The sequence below is a fragment of the Schistocerca americana genome, chromosome 1 (genome assembly GCF_021461395.2).
Source record: "Schistocerca americana isolate TAMUIC-IGC-003095 chromosome 1, iqSchAmer2.1, whole genome shotgun sequence".
Taxonomy (NCBI): domain Eukaryota; kingdom Metazoa; phylum Arthropoda; class Insecta; order Orthoptera; family Acrididae; genus Schistocerca; species Schistocerca americana.
Window position 1 is genome coordinate 299,633,998 of NC_060119.1, and position 19,385 is coordinate 299,653,382.

Here is a 19,385-nt window from a genome sequence, read left to right on the forward strand (position 1 = left end):
TGCATACATTATATAGGTATATAGAAGGAATACGAATAAAATGTGGTATAAATGACAACATATGCCAGCTTTTAAAGGAGAAGGTACAGCATTTCTCCGATACTAAGAAACTAGATAATATGTCATTGGATAAAAAAGTCTCTAATGGCACATTTAACATATGACAGAGCTTCTGACATTATTTTTTCTTTGAGGACTTGGGATTTACAGGCACAGCATATTTCTCCCACTATCTGGCAATTTCTTGTCCTACTTCTGTTATTACAGAAATCCTGGAGGCAAAAAAATAATTCAAATGTTTTGTAAATCATGTGGAAAAGGGATACGAAACAAACATCATGTTTGCGATGCATCTGACATTCTCCTTTCTCGCCGCTTGGAGCGGTAGTGTCGCTCCTGCTGTCAAATGGGAACAAAACAGTGATCTCCATATAGAGATCACTGGAACAAAACTTTTACTGGCGCGTGTGTCGCTTCTGTGATTTTATATCTTTGGTGTGAAGTTCAATATCTGTCGTAACAATGTTTGTAAACTTGTTGTTTGACTGTTTGTATTCGAAAATAGGTGTTTGAGACTTGAGTGACAGCTGCTATTGGAAGTTAATAGTTAAGTGCCATTTTTATCTGAAGAATCGTCCTGATCCTTGTGACTGCACAGAATAATAGTACAAAGCCACCGTGACGATATGAAGTACTTGTAGTGCTTCATATTGTAGTTAAAGTTCCGCAATTGATTTTGTAAAATTCAGGTTTCATTATTGGCGCAGAAGGAATAACACGATTAAAATCAAAGGTACCAAACCTATTTGGCACTATACGTGCTGTTCAGTATGATATTCGAATAACATTTCGCTAGGCTATCCTAGATGATGTGACATCAGCTGGAAAACTAATAGCTGAAGTCAGGTTGCCTTCCATTCGGAAGGCTGTCGCATGCAGCGCCTGTACAGTGAGTACAGGGTGGGGGGGGGGGCATTTATTCTTACTGCAACACAATCCTTTTAGACTGGGCATAAACGAGAAAACTTATCATCTTCAAAATAAGTAAGCAGATTTTGTTTTACTTCATCATTGAGCTTTTCCCCTTTTTGATTGGCAGGTGCTGCCGAAATTCCATCTTCCATTCTAGTTTTCTAGACTTCCTCATCATTTTAGTTGAAACAGCAAATTCCTTAGCCATTTTTTAAATAGTCCAGCTATTTGGGCCAGGGTCAAAATATGACCTTTACTGAAATTTCTTGAAGTCTGAAGCTTATGTTCTTCAGTTAAGATGTCCATGTCTTTATATTTATGGCACTCTTCTGTTTGCATTTGAGCAATAGCTACGTGACTCACACCAGCAGCTGTGGCTGTTACCTTAGAAATGCTGCCTTGGGCTTTCAGAACTTCTCGCTTTACGTATCCCATTGAATACCTTTTGCTGATTCGTTGAAGCTTTAATGGTGACTATCCGCATGATGGTAATGAAGTATTAGCAGTAAAGCAAGCATCAACAACATCCATGTCTTCAGGAGATGGTGATTCTTGCTTATTGTGGTGAGATGATTTTTTTTAGGCCACTTTGTGCCTACATTTGGTACAAATTTTCTGACCAGGATTAAAAACTTCATTAACAGTCAGTAAGTTCAACCTATCAGACGCTGCAATGGTTACTGCTGTTAAAGCCTTCTTGGTTACATGCTTTTCTTTACCAAATGGGTTGTAGCAAGTCTTATGCAAGAATAGAAATTTTGTCGTCCACAAGGCATTATGGTATGAACAAATTTGGGCATCTTCAGTAAAATCAAGCCCATACGCACATCGTAGAAGCTCCTCGTCCATTAGTGACATTTCCTTAACTGACTGTAGTTGAATTTTGTCATAATAGAATGGTGATGACTTATGAAAATCAGGTCCATCTGATCCACCAAAGTAGCTAAGTGCAAGGGTCTCTTGGTTCATTTTATACAATAGTTTATTAACCTATTACAAGCAATTTTGAAAGCTGATGAGTATCTGGGTTTGAAGAATAGAAGATTCATTCTTGTTTGTGTATAAAATATACAAATTAGGCCTTACCTTCAGCTACAACAGTGACTGTTGGTTATCCAAACACTCAGAATGCAACATTAAGATTGTATATTGTCAACGCCAAAGATTACACTGCATGGAATACTTACACTGTGGGGACTTGCCAATAATGAAAGCAACAATTGAAAGTGGTGATTCAGCAATGTATCCCTGCTGTGAACCTTAAAAAATATTGCTGCTTTATAATGCCGATGGAAACTGAGTGACAATGCATATATGCAGCACCATGTATTGTAGGATTAAAATGTTCTAAAGCACATTGCATTCCAGTGATCTTCTAGATCTTAAGAGCATTTTGTGAGGTTGTATTATATTTATATTCTATACTGTAAAATAATGCGAAAACACGTTTTATTAGCATAGTTACATTCCCTAAACTTCAGGGAAATCTAATACTATTAAGAGAAACTACAATTATAAATTTTTTGATTTACAACTTAAAATTTTATTAATTTTTTGTATTTATCAATAATCCATTTTCCCTACTTTTGATAGCAATTCTTACCCATCAGTGTGCAAGATACAGAAATTAAACAATATGGCTTCAAGACTTTAAAGCATACTCTTTCCATCTGTGGTAAGAAAAAAATGGTTGAACAAGACACAGTTGAGATATTGCCCCCCAAAAATACCCCCAAATTTGCGTCTAGAAAATTTTGGGCAACTTTACAGATGTGTATCTTTTCATCTAGGTATCCAATGTTAATTAAATTTGACCCATATATAGTCATCATAGGTAGAAATAGCCCTCAGACGTTTTGGTGTGATTGGATTATATGAAAAGTAGCAGTGGACGGTCAAACCTTGGCTCTCAGAATAGTGCACCAAATTTTTTAACCACTTTAGAGGCTTGTATCTATATTTCGGTGTGGCTAAATTCCAAATTTTTGCCATGGTGTCATTCAGTATAAAACACTGTCTTTGTATAGAGTGGGGACACTTTTTAATATTGGTCCCTTTGACTTGGAATGATCCTCGTTCCTTCTCTTTTAACGCTGATATTTTGCACATGAAGAACTCTTGGTATGTTACATGCCTAATTAGTGGACAGCTTTCATCTAAGCCCTTAATACATAAACCAAGTGTTTTATTTATGACTTGTTTGGTTATTTCTCAGTATAGAAGTATAAAATGCTGTAAGGCATTGTGACTGCCTGACAGTAATTCTCCATTGGAGATACAATGTCAGGCATTCTAATTTTGACTTTGCCATAATGTACTTAGCAGGAATATTTTATACATGGATTTAAGGCTGAACATGGACTCAATAGAATCGACACATGAAACTTTTTGTAGTTGAAAGCTGATGAGTATCTGGGTTTGAAGAATAGAAGATTCATTCTTGTTTGTGTATAAAATATACAAATTAGGCCTTACCTTCAGCTACAACAGTGACTGTTTCCATTGATAATGAAGATCATAAAAGCAACTTCTCCACCTCCTATTTCACACTATTAAGTATCCTACTCCTACATAATTGTTATTTAACTGAAATTAATAGTTTGCTCAACCACTGTTCTGTCACACTGCATCAAATTTCCGTCCAATTTCACTGTTGCCAGCATTCTCAAAAATTTTAGAAAAAGTAATGTACAATTGGCTTTATAACCATCTAATCTCAAATAATATACTGTCAAAGTCACAGTTTGGATTTCTGAAAGGTTCTGATATTGAGAAGGCTATCTACACTTACAGTGAAAATGTGCTTAATTCATTAGACAAAAAATTGCAGGCAACTGGTATATTTTGTGATCTGTCAAAGGCATTTGACTGTGTAAATCACAATATCCTTTTAAATAAATTAGAATATTATAGTGTAACAGGAAATGCTGCGAAATGGTTCAGATCTTATATTTCTGGCAGGAAACAAAGGGTGTTATTAGGAAAGAGACATGTATCAAGCTATGAGGCATCATCCAACTGGGAACTAATTACATGTTGGGGTCCCACAAAGTTCATCAGTAACATTACCAGGTGCCAAGTTCGTTTTGTTTGCTGATGATACAAACATCGCAATAAATAGCAAATCAAGTGTAGTCTTAGAAAGATCAGCTAATAAAATATTTGTGGACATTAATCACTGGTTGAAATAATTTGGCTGAAGGTCACGCACAGTTAAAGCAGGCTCAGGCATGGTAATTGGATGTCTCTATAGGCCCCCTGGCTCAGAAGCTGTTGTGGCTGAGCACCTGAAGGATAATTTGGAAAATATTTTGAGTAGATTTCCCCACCATGTTATAGTTTTGGGTGGAGATTTTAATTTGCCGGATATAGACCGGGAGACTCAAACGTTCATAACGGGTGGCAGGGACAAAGAATCCAGTGAAATTTTTTTAAGTGCTTTATCTGAAAACTACCTTGAGCAGTTAAACAGAGAACCGACTCATGGCGATAACATATCAGACCTTCTGGTGACAAACAGACCCGAACTATTTGAAACAGTTAACACAGAACAGGGAATCAGCGATCATAAAACAGTTACTGCATCGATGATTTCAGCCGTAAATAGAAATATTAAAAAAGGTAGGAAGATTTTTCTGTTTAGCAAAAGTGACAAAAAGCAGATTTCAGAGTATAGAAAATAAACAATTTTTTCAAAAAAAAAAAAAAAAAAAAAAAAAAGAAGTTTATTTTCTATACATATACGGTTGCTGACGTGCTGCATTATGTTAAAGATTTGTAGATTTCAGAGTACCTGACGGCTCAACACAAAAGTTTTTGTCTCAAGTACAGATAGTGTTGAGGATCAGTGGACAAAGTTCAAAACCATCGTACAATATGTGTTAGATGAGTAGGTGCCAAGCAAGATCATAAGAGATGGAAAAGAGCCACCGTGGTACAACAACCGAGTTAGAAAACTGCTGCGGAAGCAAAGGGAACTTCACAGCAAACATAAACATAGCCAAAGCCTTGCAGACAAACAAAAATTATGCGAAGCGAAATGTAGTGTGAGGAGGGCTGTGCAAGAGGTGTTCAATGAATTCGAAAGTAAAGTTGTATGTACTGACTTGGCAGAAAATCCTAAGAAATTTTGGTCTTATGTCAAAGCGGTAGGTGGATCAAAACAAAATGCCCAGACACTCTGTGACCAAAATGGTACTGAAACAGATGATGACAGACTAAAGTCCGAAATACTAAATGTCTTTTTCCAAAGCTGTTTCACAGAGGAAGACTGCACTGTAGTTCCTTCTCTAGATTGTCGCACAGATAACAAAATGGTAGATATCGAAATAGACGACAGAGGGATAGAGAAACAATTAAAATCACTCAAAAGAGATGGGACACCAGTTCGATTTTACACAGAGTACGCGAAGGAACTTGCCCCCCTTCTTGCAGCAGTGTACTGTAGGTCTCTAGAAGAGTGTAGCGTTCCAAAGGATTGGAAAAGGGCACAGGTCATCCCCGTTTTCAAGAAGGGAAGTTGAACAGATGTGCAGAACTATAGACCTATATCTCTAACGTCTATCAGTTGTAGAATTTTGGAACACGTATTATGTTCGAGTATAATGACTTTTAACGAGACTAGAAATCTACACTGTAGGAATCAGCATGGGTTTTGAAAAAGACGATCGTGTGAAACCCAGCTCGCGGTATTCGTCCACGAGACTCAGAGGGCCATAGGTTCCCAGGTAGATACCGTGTTTCTTGACTTCTGCAAGGTGTTCGATACAGTTCCCCACAGTCGTTTAATGAACAAAGTAAGAGCATATGGAGTATCAGACCAATTGTGTGATTGGATTGAAGAGTTCCTAGATAACAGAACGCAGCATGTCATTCTCAATGGAGAGAAGTCTTCCAAAGTAAGAGTGATTTCAGGTGTGCCGCAGGGGAGTGTCGTAGGACCGTTGCTATTCACAATATATATAAATGACCTTGTGGATGACATCGGAAGTTCACTGAGGCTTTTTGTGGATGATGCTGTGGTATATCGAGAGCTTGTAACAATGGGAAATTGTACTGAAATGCAGGAGGATCTGCAGCGAATTGACGCATGGTGCAGGGGATGGCAATTGAATCTCAATGTAGATAAGTGTAATGTGCTGCGAATACATAGAAAGAAAGATCCCTCATCATTTAGCTACAATATAGCAGGTCAGCAACTGGAAGCAGTTAATTCCATAAATTATCTGGGAGTACGCATTAGGACCCCCCATGAACCATGGACCTTGCTGTTGGTGGGGAGGCTTGCGTGCCTCAGCGATACAGATAGCCGTACTGTAGGTGCAACCACAACGGAGGGGTATCTGTTGAGAGGCCAGACAAACGTGTGGTTCCTGAAGAGGGGCAGCAGCCTTTTCAGTAGTTGCAAGGGCAACAGTCAGGATGATTGACTGATCTGGCCTTGTAACAATAACCAAAACGGCCTTGCTGTGCTGGTACTGCGAACGGCTGAAAGCAAGGGGAAACTACTGCCGTAATTTTTCCCGAGGGCATGCAGCTTTACTGTATGATTACATGATGATGGCGTCCTCTTTGGTAAAATATTCCGGAGGTAAAATAGTCCCCCATTCGGATCTCCGGGCGGGGACTACTCAAGAGGATGTCGTTATCAGGAGAAAGAAAACTGGCGTTCTACAGATCGGAGCGTGGAATGTCAGATCCCTTAATCGGGCAGGTAGGTTAGAAAATTTAAAAAGGGAAATGGGTAGGTTGAAGTTAGATATAGTGGGAATTAGTGAAGTTCGGTGGCAGGAGGAACAAGACTTCTGGTCAGGTGACTACCGGGTTATAAACACAAAATCAAATAGGGGTAATGCAGGAGTAGGTTTAATAATGAATAGGAAAATAGGAATGCGGGTAAGCTACTACAAACAGCATAGTGAACGCATTATTGTGGCCAAGATAGATACGAAGCCCACACCTACTACAGTAGTACAAGTTTGTATGCCAACTAGCTCTGCAGATGACGAAGAAATTGAAGAAATGTATGATGAAATAAAAGAAATTATCCAGATTGTGAAGGGAGACGAAAATTTAATAGTCATGGGTGACTGGAATTTGAGTGTAGGAAAAGGGAGAGAAGGAAACATAGTAGGTGAATATGGATTGGGGGACAGAAATGAAAGAGGAAGCCGCCTGGTAGAATTTTGCACAGAGCACAACATAATCATAACTAACACTTGGTTTAAGAATCATGAAAGAAGGTTGTATACCTGGAAGAACCCTGGAGATACTAAAAGGTATCAGATAGATTATATAATGGTAAGACAGAGATTTAGGAACCAGGTTTTAAATTGTAAGACATTTCCAGGGGCAGATGTGGACTCTGACCACAATCTATTGGTTATGACCTGTAGATTAAAACTGAAGAAACTGCAAAAAGGTGGGAATTTAAGGAGATGGGACCTGGATAAACTAAAAGAACCAGAGGTTGTACAGAGATTCAGGGAGAGCATAAGGGAGCAATTGACAGGAATGGGGGAAATAAATACCGTAGAAGAAGAATGGGTAGCTTTGAGGGATGAAGTAGTGAAGGCAGCAGAGGATCAAGTAGGTAAAAAGACGAGGGCTAGTAGAAATCCTTGGGTAACAGAAGAAATATTGAATTTAATTGATGAAAGGAGAAAATATAAAAATGCAGTAAGTGAAACAGGCGAAAAGGAATACAAACGTCTCAAAAATGAGATCGACAGGAAGTGCAAAATGGCTAAGCATGGATGGCTAGAGGACAAATGTAAAGATGTAGAGGCCTATCTCACTAGGGGTAAGATAGATACCGCCTACAGGAAAATTAAAGAGACCTTTGGAGATAAGAGAATGACTTGTATGAATATCAAGAGCTCAGATGGAAACCCAGTTCTAAGCAAAGAAGGGAAAGCAGAAAGGTGGAAGGAGTATATAGAGGGTCTATACAACGGCGATGTACTTGAGGACAATATTATGGAAATGGAAGAGGATGTAGATGAAGATGAAATGGGAGATACGATACTGCGTGAAGAGTTTGACAGAGCACTGAAAGACCTGAGTCGAAACAAGGCCCCCGGAGTAGACAATATTCCATTGGAACTTCTGACGGCCGTGGGAGAGCCAGTCCTGACAAAACTCCACCATCTTGTGAGCAAGATGTATGAAACAGGCGAAATACCCTCAGACTTCAAGAAGAATATAATAATTCCAATCCCAAAGAAAGCAGGTGTTGACAGATGTGAAAATTACCGAACTATCAGCTTAATAAGTCACAGCTGCAAAATACTAACACGAATTCTTTACAGACGAATGGAAAAACTAGTAGAAGCCAACCTCGGGGAAGATCAGTTTGGATGCCGTAGAAACACTGGAACACGTGAGGCAATACTGACCTTACGACTTATCTTAGAAGAAAGATTAAGGAAAGGCAAACCTACGTTTCTAGCATTTGTAGACTTAGAGAAAGCTTTTGACAATGTTGACTGGAATACTCTCTTTCAAATTCTAAAGGTGGCAGGGGTAAAATACAGGGAGCGAAAGGCTATTTACAATTTGTACAGAAACCAGATGGCAGTTATAAGAGTCGAGGGACATGAAAGGGAAGCAGTGGTTGGGAAGGGAGTAAGACAGGGTTGTAGCCTCTCCCCGATGTTGTTCAATCTGTATATTGAGCAAGCAGTAAAGGAAACAAAAGAAAAATTCGGAGTAGGTATTAAAATTCATGGAGAAGAAATAAAAACTTTGAGGTTTGCCGATGACATTGTAATTCTGTCAGAGACAGCAAAGGACTTGGAAGAGCAGTTGAATGGAATGGACAGTGTCTTGAAAGGAGGATATAAGATGAACATCAACAAAAGCAAAACAAGGATAATGGAATGTAGTCTAATTAAGTCGGGTGATGCTGAGGGAATTAGATTAGGAAATGAGACACTTATAGTAGTAAAGGAGTTTTGCTATTTGGGGAGCAAAATAACTGATGATGGTCGAAGTAGAGAGGATATAAAATGTAGGCTGGCAATGGCAAGGAAAGCGTTTCTGAAGAAGAGAAATTTGTTAACATCCAGTATTGATTTAAGTGTCAGGAAGTCATTTCTGAAAGTATTCGTATGGAGTGTAGCCATGTATGGAAGTGAAACATGGACGATAAATAGTTTGAACAAGAAGAGAATAGAAGCTTTCGAAATGTGGTGCTACAGAAGAATGCTGAAGATTAGATGGGTAGATCACATAACTAATGAGGAAGTATTGAATAGGATTGGGGAGAAGAGAAGTTTGTGGCACAACTTGACCAGAAGAAGGGATCGGTTGGTAGGATATGTTCTGAGGCATCAAGGGATCACCAATTTAGTATTGGAGGGCAGCGTGGAGGGTAAAAATCGTAGAGGGAGACCAAGAGATGAATACACTAAGCAGATTCAGAAGGATGTAGGTTGCAGTAGGTACTGGGAGATGAAAAAGCTTGCACAGGATAGAGTAGCATGGAGAGCTGCATCAAACCAGTCTCAGGACTGAAGACCACAACAACAACAACGCATTAGGAGTGATTTAAAATGGAATGATCATATAAAGTTGATCGTTGGTAAAGCAGATGCCAGACTGAGATTCATTGGAAGAATCCTAAGGAAATGCAATCAGAAAGTAGGTTACAGTACACTTGTTCACCCACTGCTTGAATACTGCTCAGCAGTGTGGGATCCGTACCAGATAGGGTTGCTAGAAGAGATAGAGAAGATCCAACGGAGAGCAGCGCGCTTCGTTACAGGATCATTTAGTAATCACTAAAGCGTTACGGAGATGATAGATAAACTCCAGTGGAAGACTCTGCGGGAGAGACGCTCAGTAGCTCGGTACGGGCTTTTGTTGAAGTTTCGAGAACGTACCTTCACCGAGGAGTCAAGCAGTATATTGCTCCCTCCTACGCATATCTCGCGAAGAGACCATGAGGATAAAATCAGAGAGATTAGTGCCCACACAGAGGCATACCGACAATCCTTCTTTCCACGAACAATACGAAACTGGAATAGAAGGGAGAACCGATAGAGGTACTGAAGGTACCCTCCTCCACACACCGTCAGGTGGCTTGCGGAGTATGGATGTAGATGTAGATGTTCCTAGCCAATTCTTTGTCACTAAACTTTGAAAAAACACACTACATGCAGTTCAGAACTTGGAAGGGGTGTCCCACGAGTATATTCCTAACATAGAATGACAAGCAGATAGAAGAAGTGAACAGTGTTAAATTCTTGGGATTACAACTTGATAATAAATTCAACTGGGAGATGCACATCACAGAACTGCTGAAGCGTCTTAACAAATCTCTATTTGCAATGCAAATTGTGTCGGACATAGGAAATATAAAAATGAAAAAGCTGGCATACTATACTTACTTTCATTCCATAATGTCATTATTTTTTGGGGTAATTCATCAAGCCAAGCTAAAGTTTTCCGGGCACAAAAACGTGCAGTAAGAGTTATATGTGGTGTGAACTCAAGAACATCCTGCAGAAGCCTGTTTAGGGAGTTGGGGATACTAACTACTGCTTCCCAATATATTTATTCCTTAATGAAATTTGTCATTAAAAATATATCACTTTTTCAAACTAACAGCTCAGTTCATGGAATCAATACTAGAAATAAGAATAATCTTCACAAGGATATAAAGTCACTTAGTTTTGTACAAAAAGGTGTGCATTATTCAGGAACACACATTTTCAATAACTTGCCAGCAGCCATAAAAAGCTTAACAACCAATGAAATTCAGTTTAAGAGAAGCCTAAAGGATTTATTGGTGGCCAACTCCTTCAACTCCATTGATGAATTTCTCAGTAAAACCAACTAATATAACTTCTGCACAATTTCAGTGCAGTAATGTGTTCATTATAAATGTGTGTGTGTGTGTGTGTGTGTGTGTGTGTGAGAGAGAGAGAGAGAGAGAGAGAGAGAGAGAGAGAGTGAGTACAATCTAACTTCTGTACCATTTCTGTGCTGTAATGTGTTCAATGTATTATAGTAGTTGTATTACACGTTTATTACCTTATAAATAAATTTAAAAAACTATTTTATTTTAAATTCAGTGCATTAGTGTTTGTAAAATGACTCTTTCATATAGTGTTCATTAAAAAATGACGATCATTTCACTTCGGACCTGTGGAATGGTACATTAGCTTATTTGTTTTAGTTGTAAATATTTGTCATGTATTGTTGTTTTTTTGACATGTTCTACATCCTGGAGGACCTCCTCACTTCGGATCAATTGGAATGAAAGTAAATCTAATCTAATCTGAACTGAATCACTTATCCTCAAACAGAAAATACACTGATGAGCCATAACATTATTCCACTGCTATCTTAATAGCATGTAGCCTATCTTAAGACTGAAATACAGCAGTGATTCTGCATGGTGTGGATTCAATGAGCCCTTGCTAGATTTCTGGAGATATGTGGCACAGGACAGCTATGCATAGGTCACACCGTTCACATAAATTTCGGGGTGGTGGTTTTTGGGTGCAGAGCAGACATACAATAATGTAGCAGGTGTGTTCCATCAGGTTCATATCAGGCAAATTGGGTGTCTAAGACATCAGTATGACTTCGCCAACACGCTCCTCAAACCTGTGTAGCTTGTTTCTGATTATGTGACCACAAGATGCCATTGCCATTGGGAAAGACATAAAGCATGAAGTGATAAATGTGGTCCTGTGGTAATGTTCACATAGTCCACAGCAATTGTGGCACCTTTGACCTTTGAGAGATCCCATGGAAACCCATGTGAATAATACTGCTCCCACTGACCTGTTTCTATGGGACATTGCACATTGTGAGCAGACATTCACCTGGATGATGGGGAATCCGGTCATTGCCATTGGCCTATTGTAACAAGAAACATGAGTCATCCAAATAGGTGACATATTTCCATTGATCTGTAGTCCAGTCTCCATGATCCCATGCCCACTGCAGTAATAAATGATGATATCATTTGGTCAGCAATGGTATGTGTAGGGGTCCCTGCTTTAGAACCACATGTTCAATCTTGTGTGCCGAACTGTATGCTCCAAAACACTTGTGCCTGTACCAGAATAGTACTCTTTTATCATATTTGTCATAAATTGCCATCTACCCTGCTCTACAGAGTGAGCAGTCTCCAACTAGTATGTAATGTGATGTGGTTGTCCAACATCTTGTCATCTACTTGTAGGTTTTTCACCATCCTTCAACCACTGCCCATAGCTGCTTGTGACAGTAGCACATGAACAGGTGACCAACTTTGCCATTTCTGAGATACTTCTCTCCATGTGTTAGGCCATACATCTGCCGTTTGTTAGTGTCTTTTATGTCAGTAAGGTTTCCCCATTTAAGATGTGTATCATTGCTGGAATGAGTCCCCATTTACCTCTTCTCCACATACACACTGTTCTTACTGCTCATATGCCCACAACACTAACAGCTGACATACAAGCTCACAGTGGGCATTGCTGATAATGTTTTGGTTTGTCTGTGTATGTTGTATTGAAATTATTCTGACAGATTAAAAATGTCACTTCAGTGGGGTTTGAACTCTGATGTTACTGATTAAACTATTTGACTCAACTTAACAGATGGTTATGTCAGTGCCTCTCTCATAGCCTCCCGAATGCTACAAACTTCCCTCTGTACCCTGCTGGACTGTTTTTCCTGAAGGGAACAATGTTGCAGAAAGTTGTAGAACCGCAGGTTAAATGTTTTTGTGAAATGTTTGAAAAGTCGGAGAAAGGTCTTGTCAGACATATATACTGAGCTGAACTATTGACCTTAAAGTGGTTCAAATTGCTGCTGATTGAAGGCAAACATCAGGATATCTCTTGCTCTGCAGCAAATAGTTATCAGGATATTTTGGTATGATTGAGGCATTCCAAGATGCTTAGATGTGTTCCTCTTGCCTTTTCGTTCATTTATTTATTCCATCATGCATATATCCACCTACTCATCCATCCATCTCTCTGTACTCTTTTGTACATCCCAACTAGAAGGAGAAACTGTACGGATCTGGAATGAGTCAATAGTCAGACAGTTCAGATCAATGTCTTTAGTCAGACCAGTACAGTACTGCGAAGACTATCTTCCAACTTAGAAGTTGCTATTTCTGGATAACTAGAAGCAGTAACAGAGGGTCTGCATGATTACATTCAGTTACAGTAACAAGGCCGAAGATTGCCAAGAACAGCAAAGTTATCTTAGATATCATTGTAGATTTATGGCATAAAAGAGAAGTAGTGGTTGAGAAGGAAATGAAACAGGGTTGTAGCCTATCCCCTGTGTTATTTAATCTCAGCACTGAGCAGAAGGAAAGAAAGGAGAAATTTAGAAAGGGAATCAAAGTTCAGGGAGAAGAAATAAAAACTTTGAGGTTTTCCAGTAACACTGTAATTTTGTCAGAGACAGCAAAGGACTGTACCAAAAATAAGTACCATTTTGTAACCTACTCTTAATGTTATTTGTTATTTCATATTGTATTACCACCTCTTTGTTATAGTGCCATCCTGTCAAGCAAGTGTTTATTTGCAAACATGTGTGTCAACTATAATTAAGGTACCACAGATGGGAAACAGTTCCTGCTAATCTGAGTGTTTGGACTGAATTAATTGATTTACTATATTCACAACAAACAGGATACTGCATCAACACTGAATTATCACTGTATATCTCAAAGCAGTTTGTGTGTATTCAGCTAAAATAAATTAGTAAGAGGGCTGTTAATTTGAAAAAAGTTGCTGTCTTGTCAGTTGTACCAAGTAGCTGATGTTTAAAAACTTAATTTTCTTGATGTGGTCATCAGTCCAAAGACTGGTGTGTTGCAGTTTTCCATGCTACTCTGTCATGTGCAGGTCTCTTCATCTCTATGCAACTACTGCTATGTACATCCTTTTGAGCGTACTTAATGTATTCATTTCTTGGTCTTCCTCTACAATTTTTACCCCCCTCCCCCCCCCCTTCCCCACACACACACACACTTCCCTCCAATACCAAACTGACCCATGATGTCTCAAAATTTGTTCTATCAATGGATCCTTTCTTTACTCAAATTGTGCCACAAAGTCCTTTTCTCCTCAATTCTACTCAGTGCCTCCTCATTAGTTATGTGATCTACCCATCTAATATTCAGCAATCTTCTGTAGCACCACATTTGTAATCAGAATAATTGCTGGAGCCCACCCACGGTCATCCTGCAGACATCTGTTTAAGGATCTAGGGATCCTCACAGCAACGTCACAGTATATATATTCACTTATGAAATTTGTTGTTAATAATCCAACCCAGTTCAAAAGTAATAGCAGTGTGCATAGCTGTAACAGCAGGAGAAAGGATGATCTTCACTATGCAGGGTTAAATCTGACTTTGGCACAGAAAGGGGTAAATTATGCTGCCACAAAAGTCTTTGGTCACCTACCAAACAGCATCAAAAGCCTGACAGATAGCCAACTACAATTTAAAAATAAATTAAAAGAATTTCTAGATGACAACTCCTACTCATTGGCTGAATTTTTAGATATAAATTAAGGTGGAAAAAAACCCTTAAACATTAGTGTCATGCAATATTTTGTGTAATGTAATATCTTGTACAGACATCTTTTATTAAACTGACACGTTTCACATCATTACAAAGTGTCGTATTCATGATCTATGGAACAAGTATTAATCCAATCTAATCTAATCTAATTTCAAAAGCTTGTATTCTCTTCTTTTCTGAACTGTTTATCGTGCAAACCACTTCCATACAAGACTACTCTCCGGACACAAATCTGTAAAGAAAGCTTCCTGGCACTTAAATCTATATTTGATGTTGACAAATTTCTCTTCTTCAGAAATGCTTTACTTGCTATTGCCTACTTCGGTCATCATCAGTTATGTTACTACCCAAATAGAAAAATCCATCTACTACTTTTAACGTCTTATTTCCTAACCTAATTCCCACAGCATCACTTGCTTCTGTTTAACTATATTCCATGACCCTTGTTTTGATTTTTTTGGTGTTCCTCCTTTCAAGACACTGTCCATTCCATTCAACTGCTCTTCCAAGTACTTTGCTGTCTCTGACAGAATTACAGTGTTACTGGAAAACCTCAAGGTTTTTATTTCTTCTCCCTGAACTTAATTCCATTTCCAAATTTCTCTTTCTGCTCAGTGCAGAGATTAAATAACACCGGGGATAGCCTACTACCCTATTTCACTTCCTTCTCAACTACTGCTTCCCTTTTATGCTATTCAACTACTATAACTGCTGTCTGGTTTCTTTACAAGTTGTAGATAACTTTTCACTTCATACTCATACTACATTCAGAATTACTAAGAGTGTATGCAAGTCAGCATTGTCAAAAACTTTCTCCAAGTCTACAGACATTACAAACATAGATTTTCCCTTCCTTTACCTATCTTTTAAGATAAGTTGTAGGATGAATATAATCTTGCACATTCCTACATTTCTCTGAAAACTCAAATTGATCTTCCCAAGATTGACTTCTACCAATGTTTCCATTTTCCTGTGTCTCATTCGTGTCATTAATTTGCAACCATGTCTTCTCAAACTAATTTTTTGATAATATTCATAGCTGGCAACATTTACTGTTTTGGGATTGAAATTATCACATTCTTCTTGAAGTCTGAGGTTATTTCATCTGTATCATACACTGTACACACCGTGCATATCAGTAGTTACATCAGTAGTTATGACAGAATGTTGTCTACTATTGGGGTCATGTTTCAGGTTAGATCTTTCAGTGCTCTGTCAAATTCCTCTAACAGTTTCGGTGTCCAGGCTCACCACATTGAGCACCTTTGAGTGTTCTATATTGGGCAATGGTACAGGAGAGTCAAAGTCAATTTTGTGTGATGTTTTTACGTGGTTTTTATTTGTTTCCTGATAATTCCAGCAAGTGGACGAGTTTGTGATCCCAGGCTCAAAGTCAGTGTTGTGTTATTTAATTAATAACATTGTGTTTAAGTGAATGGTACACTGTGATACATTTTTGAATAGGTCTTTAGGAGAGGAAATGAATTACCAAATAAAAAAATACAGGGTGCCATTGAAAAAAGGCATTCTGCTGTTCATATCTTTGTAAAAAACAAAGCTACTACAAAGGCAATCATGTTGATTGATGTCCCCCTGATGGCTGAAGAACATTTGTTTGAAACTTTTGTAATTTGCCTGTAGACAAACAGTTATTTAGAGTGGTCAAGATAAATGGGAGTGTGGAACAGCAGCTGGTCGATGAAATGTAATATAACTGTACAAACAGCCGTTATTTTGATTGTTTTATTAGGCAACCAGATTTGACATTCCAGTCACATGATTTTCAGGCCTTTCACATGAGTGACACCAGACACCACTCGTGCATCTATAAGACAAGGCACCAAGCTGCCAGGCCGCTGATAATGATATATGGTTCCGTAGGTATCTGAACTTCATGCGCATGTGTTCTCTTCACACACATGACAGCAACTGTTGCTCTCACATGTGTGAAGAGAACACATGCTCATGAAGTTTGGTTATCTGTGGAACCAAACATAGTTATTGGTACCTTGTCTCATAGGTGCGCGAGTGGTACATGCAGTCATTCATGTGACAGGCCTGAAGGTGACGTGATCGGAATGTCAAAACTGATTACCTAATAAAACAATCAAAATAACGGCTGCTGGTACAGCATTATTACAGTTTAATTCTTAGCAACCAGTGCATTCATTTCATAATTTAAAATATACATATAGACATTTTTGTAATTCATTGGTGTTATGAATTTAAAAGTTCTAATCTATTAAACATAGGTCTTGTAGTTTGTCAGATGTTTTCTTTTTTCCTTTATTAATAGTTTAATTTGATGCAACAAGATTAAAAATTTCACGATTTAGAAGTCTGTGGATCCACTAATGTTTCTAAATAAAATTGTTACATTACTGAACATCTTTATAAGATATTTGTATAGTATTATAGCTCAATTACATAGTTGTCTCCAATTACTTATACATTTCTATACTACAGTAGGAACTGCAAATCAGTGCAAAGGGCCACTATGATTCAGCTGGATGCACCGGATCCCTTGAGAACACCTTTGCTGTCAGTTGCTGCTCGTACCGGCAATATCAATGCTGTCAGTAAACTGCTCAAAGATGGACGAAGGGCAGATAATGTTGATAACCGTGGCTGGACAGCACTGCATGAAGCAGCCGCAGCAGGACATGTTGAGTGTGCTGTACTGTTGCTGAGTCATGGTAATGCATATTCAAAATGCAGAAAACTTTTTATCTTTCTACAATATATCTTTTAGGTCCTCCATCATCATCATTTTAAGTTTTTATGCCAGATATAAAGTTAGCTAATTCCTAAAACCACGCTTTTTCTATCTCTAAGATGTATGTCCACATTTTGTAAAATACTCACAAAAACATTTTATCAAACTAAAATTTATTTTTAGAAGAACGAGCATTTCCTAAACTATTTTTCTACATAATTGACACCACTGTCCAGACATTTGTCATAGTGGGAAACCAATTTTTCTATGCTTTCTTCACGGAAAGATGCTGTCAGTGAAGACTCTTTATTGAGTCATCATTGTTGTGAAAATACCTTCCTCTATGGTAGTCAGAAGGTGCAACATCAGAGTTGTATGGCAGGTGATCCAACTGCTCCTCACAGAGTTGTTGAATAAGGATTTGAGTGATACCAGCAGAATGGGGACATGCATTGTCGTGAATCTTGATGCCTTCCTAAGGGACAATCTCAACTCATTCCAAATTAATAATATAAGTGTAGACCAGATGTGGCTTAGATTAAAAGAAATAGTATTGGCAGCAATTGAGAAATTTATACCAAATAAATTAACAAATGATGGAGCTGATCTTCCTTTGTACACAAAACGGGTTAGAACACTGGTGCAGAAACAACAAAACAAACATGCCAAATTTAAACAGATGCAAAATCCCCAAAATTGGCGATCTTTTACAGAAGCTCGAAATTTAGCACGGACTTCAATGCGAGATGCTTGTAACGTTTCCACAATGAAACTTTGTCTCGAAACCTGGCAGAAAATCCAAAGCGATTCTGGTCGTATGTGAAGTATGTTAGTGGCAAGAAACAATAAATGCCTTCTCTGCATGATAGCAATGGAGATACCATCGAAGACAATGCTGCCAAAGCAGAGTTACTAAACACAGCCTTCCGAAATGCCTTCACAAAAGAAGACGAAGTAAATATTCTAGAATTCGAATGGAGAACAGCTGCCAACATGAGTAACGTAGAAGTAAATATCCTCAGAGTAGGGAAGCAACTTAAATAACTTAATAAAAGTAAGTCTTCTGGTCTAGACTATATACCAATTAGGTTCCTTTCACTGATGCATTAGCTCCGTACTTAACAATCATATACAACCGTTTGCTCGACGAAAGATCTGTACCCAAAGACTGGAAAGTTGCACAGGTCACACCAATATTCAAGAAAGGTAGTAGGAGTAATCCACTAAATTACAGGCCCATATCATTAACATCGATATGCAGCAGGATTTTAGAACATGTATTGTGTTCGAACATAATGAATTAACTCAAAGAAAATGGTCTATTGACACACAGTCAACATGGGTTTAGAAAACATTGTTCCTGTGAAACACAACTAGCTCTTTATTCACATGAAGTGCTGAGTGCTATTGACAAGGGATTTCAGATCGATTCTGTATTTCTGGATTTCCAGAAGGCTTTTGACACTACCACACAAGTGGCTCGTAGTGAAATTGCATGCTTATGGAATATCATCTCAGTTATGTGACTGGATCTCTGATTTCCTGTCAGAGAGGTCACAGTTTGTTGTAATTGACGGAAAGTCATTGAGTAAAACAGAAGTGATTTCTGGTGTTCCGCAAGATAGTGTTATAGGCCCTTTGCTGTTCCTTATCTGTATAAACGATTTGGGAGACAATCTGAGCAGCCGTCTTCGGTTGTTTTCAGATGACGCTTTTGTTTATCGACTACCAAAGTCATCAGAAGATCAAAACAAACTGCAAAACGATTTAGAAGAAATATCGGAATGGTGCTAAAAGTGGCAGTTGACCTTAAATAACGAAAAGTGTGAGGTCATCCACATGAGTGCTAAAAGGAACGCGTTAAACTTCGGTTACACGATAAATCAATCTAATCTAAAAGCCGTAAATTCAACTAAATACCTAGGTATTACAATTATGAACAATTTAAATTGGAAGGAACCTACAGAAAATGTTGTTGGGAAGGCTAACCAAAGACTGCATTTTATTGGCAGGACACTTAGAAAATGTAACATACCTACTAAGGAGACTGCCCACTCTATGCTTGTCCGTCCGCTTTTAGAATGCTGTGGGATCCTTACCAGGTAGGACTGACTGACAACATTGAAAAAGTTCAAAGAAAGGCAGCAC

At 38.4% G+C, this 19,385-nt stretch overlaps 1 protein-coding gene across 5 annotated transcripts in view; it reads left to right on the plus strand.

The window, feature by feature from the left end:
• Window positions 1–471: 471 nt before the first annotated feature.
• LOC124595321 (ankyrin repeat and SOCS box protein 3-like) overlaps window positions 472–19,385 on the plus strand; it is a 299,266-nt gene continuing 280,352 nt past the window's right edge. The window contains exons 1-2 of one of the 5 annotated variants that reach the window (XM_047134051.1): window positions 472–606; window positions 16,988–17,217. In XM_047134051.1, the coding sequence (XP_046990007.1) occupies window positions 17,019–17,217 (199 nt within the window). In that variant the 5' untranslated portion in view covers window positions 472–606; window positions 16,988–17,018. Of the gene's footprint in view, window positions 794–16,987; window positions 17,218–19,385 lie in introns of all 5 variants that reach the window. The other 4 variants (XM_047134042.1, XM_047134059.1, XM_047134025.1 and 1 more) reach the window with 4 other exon arrangements.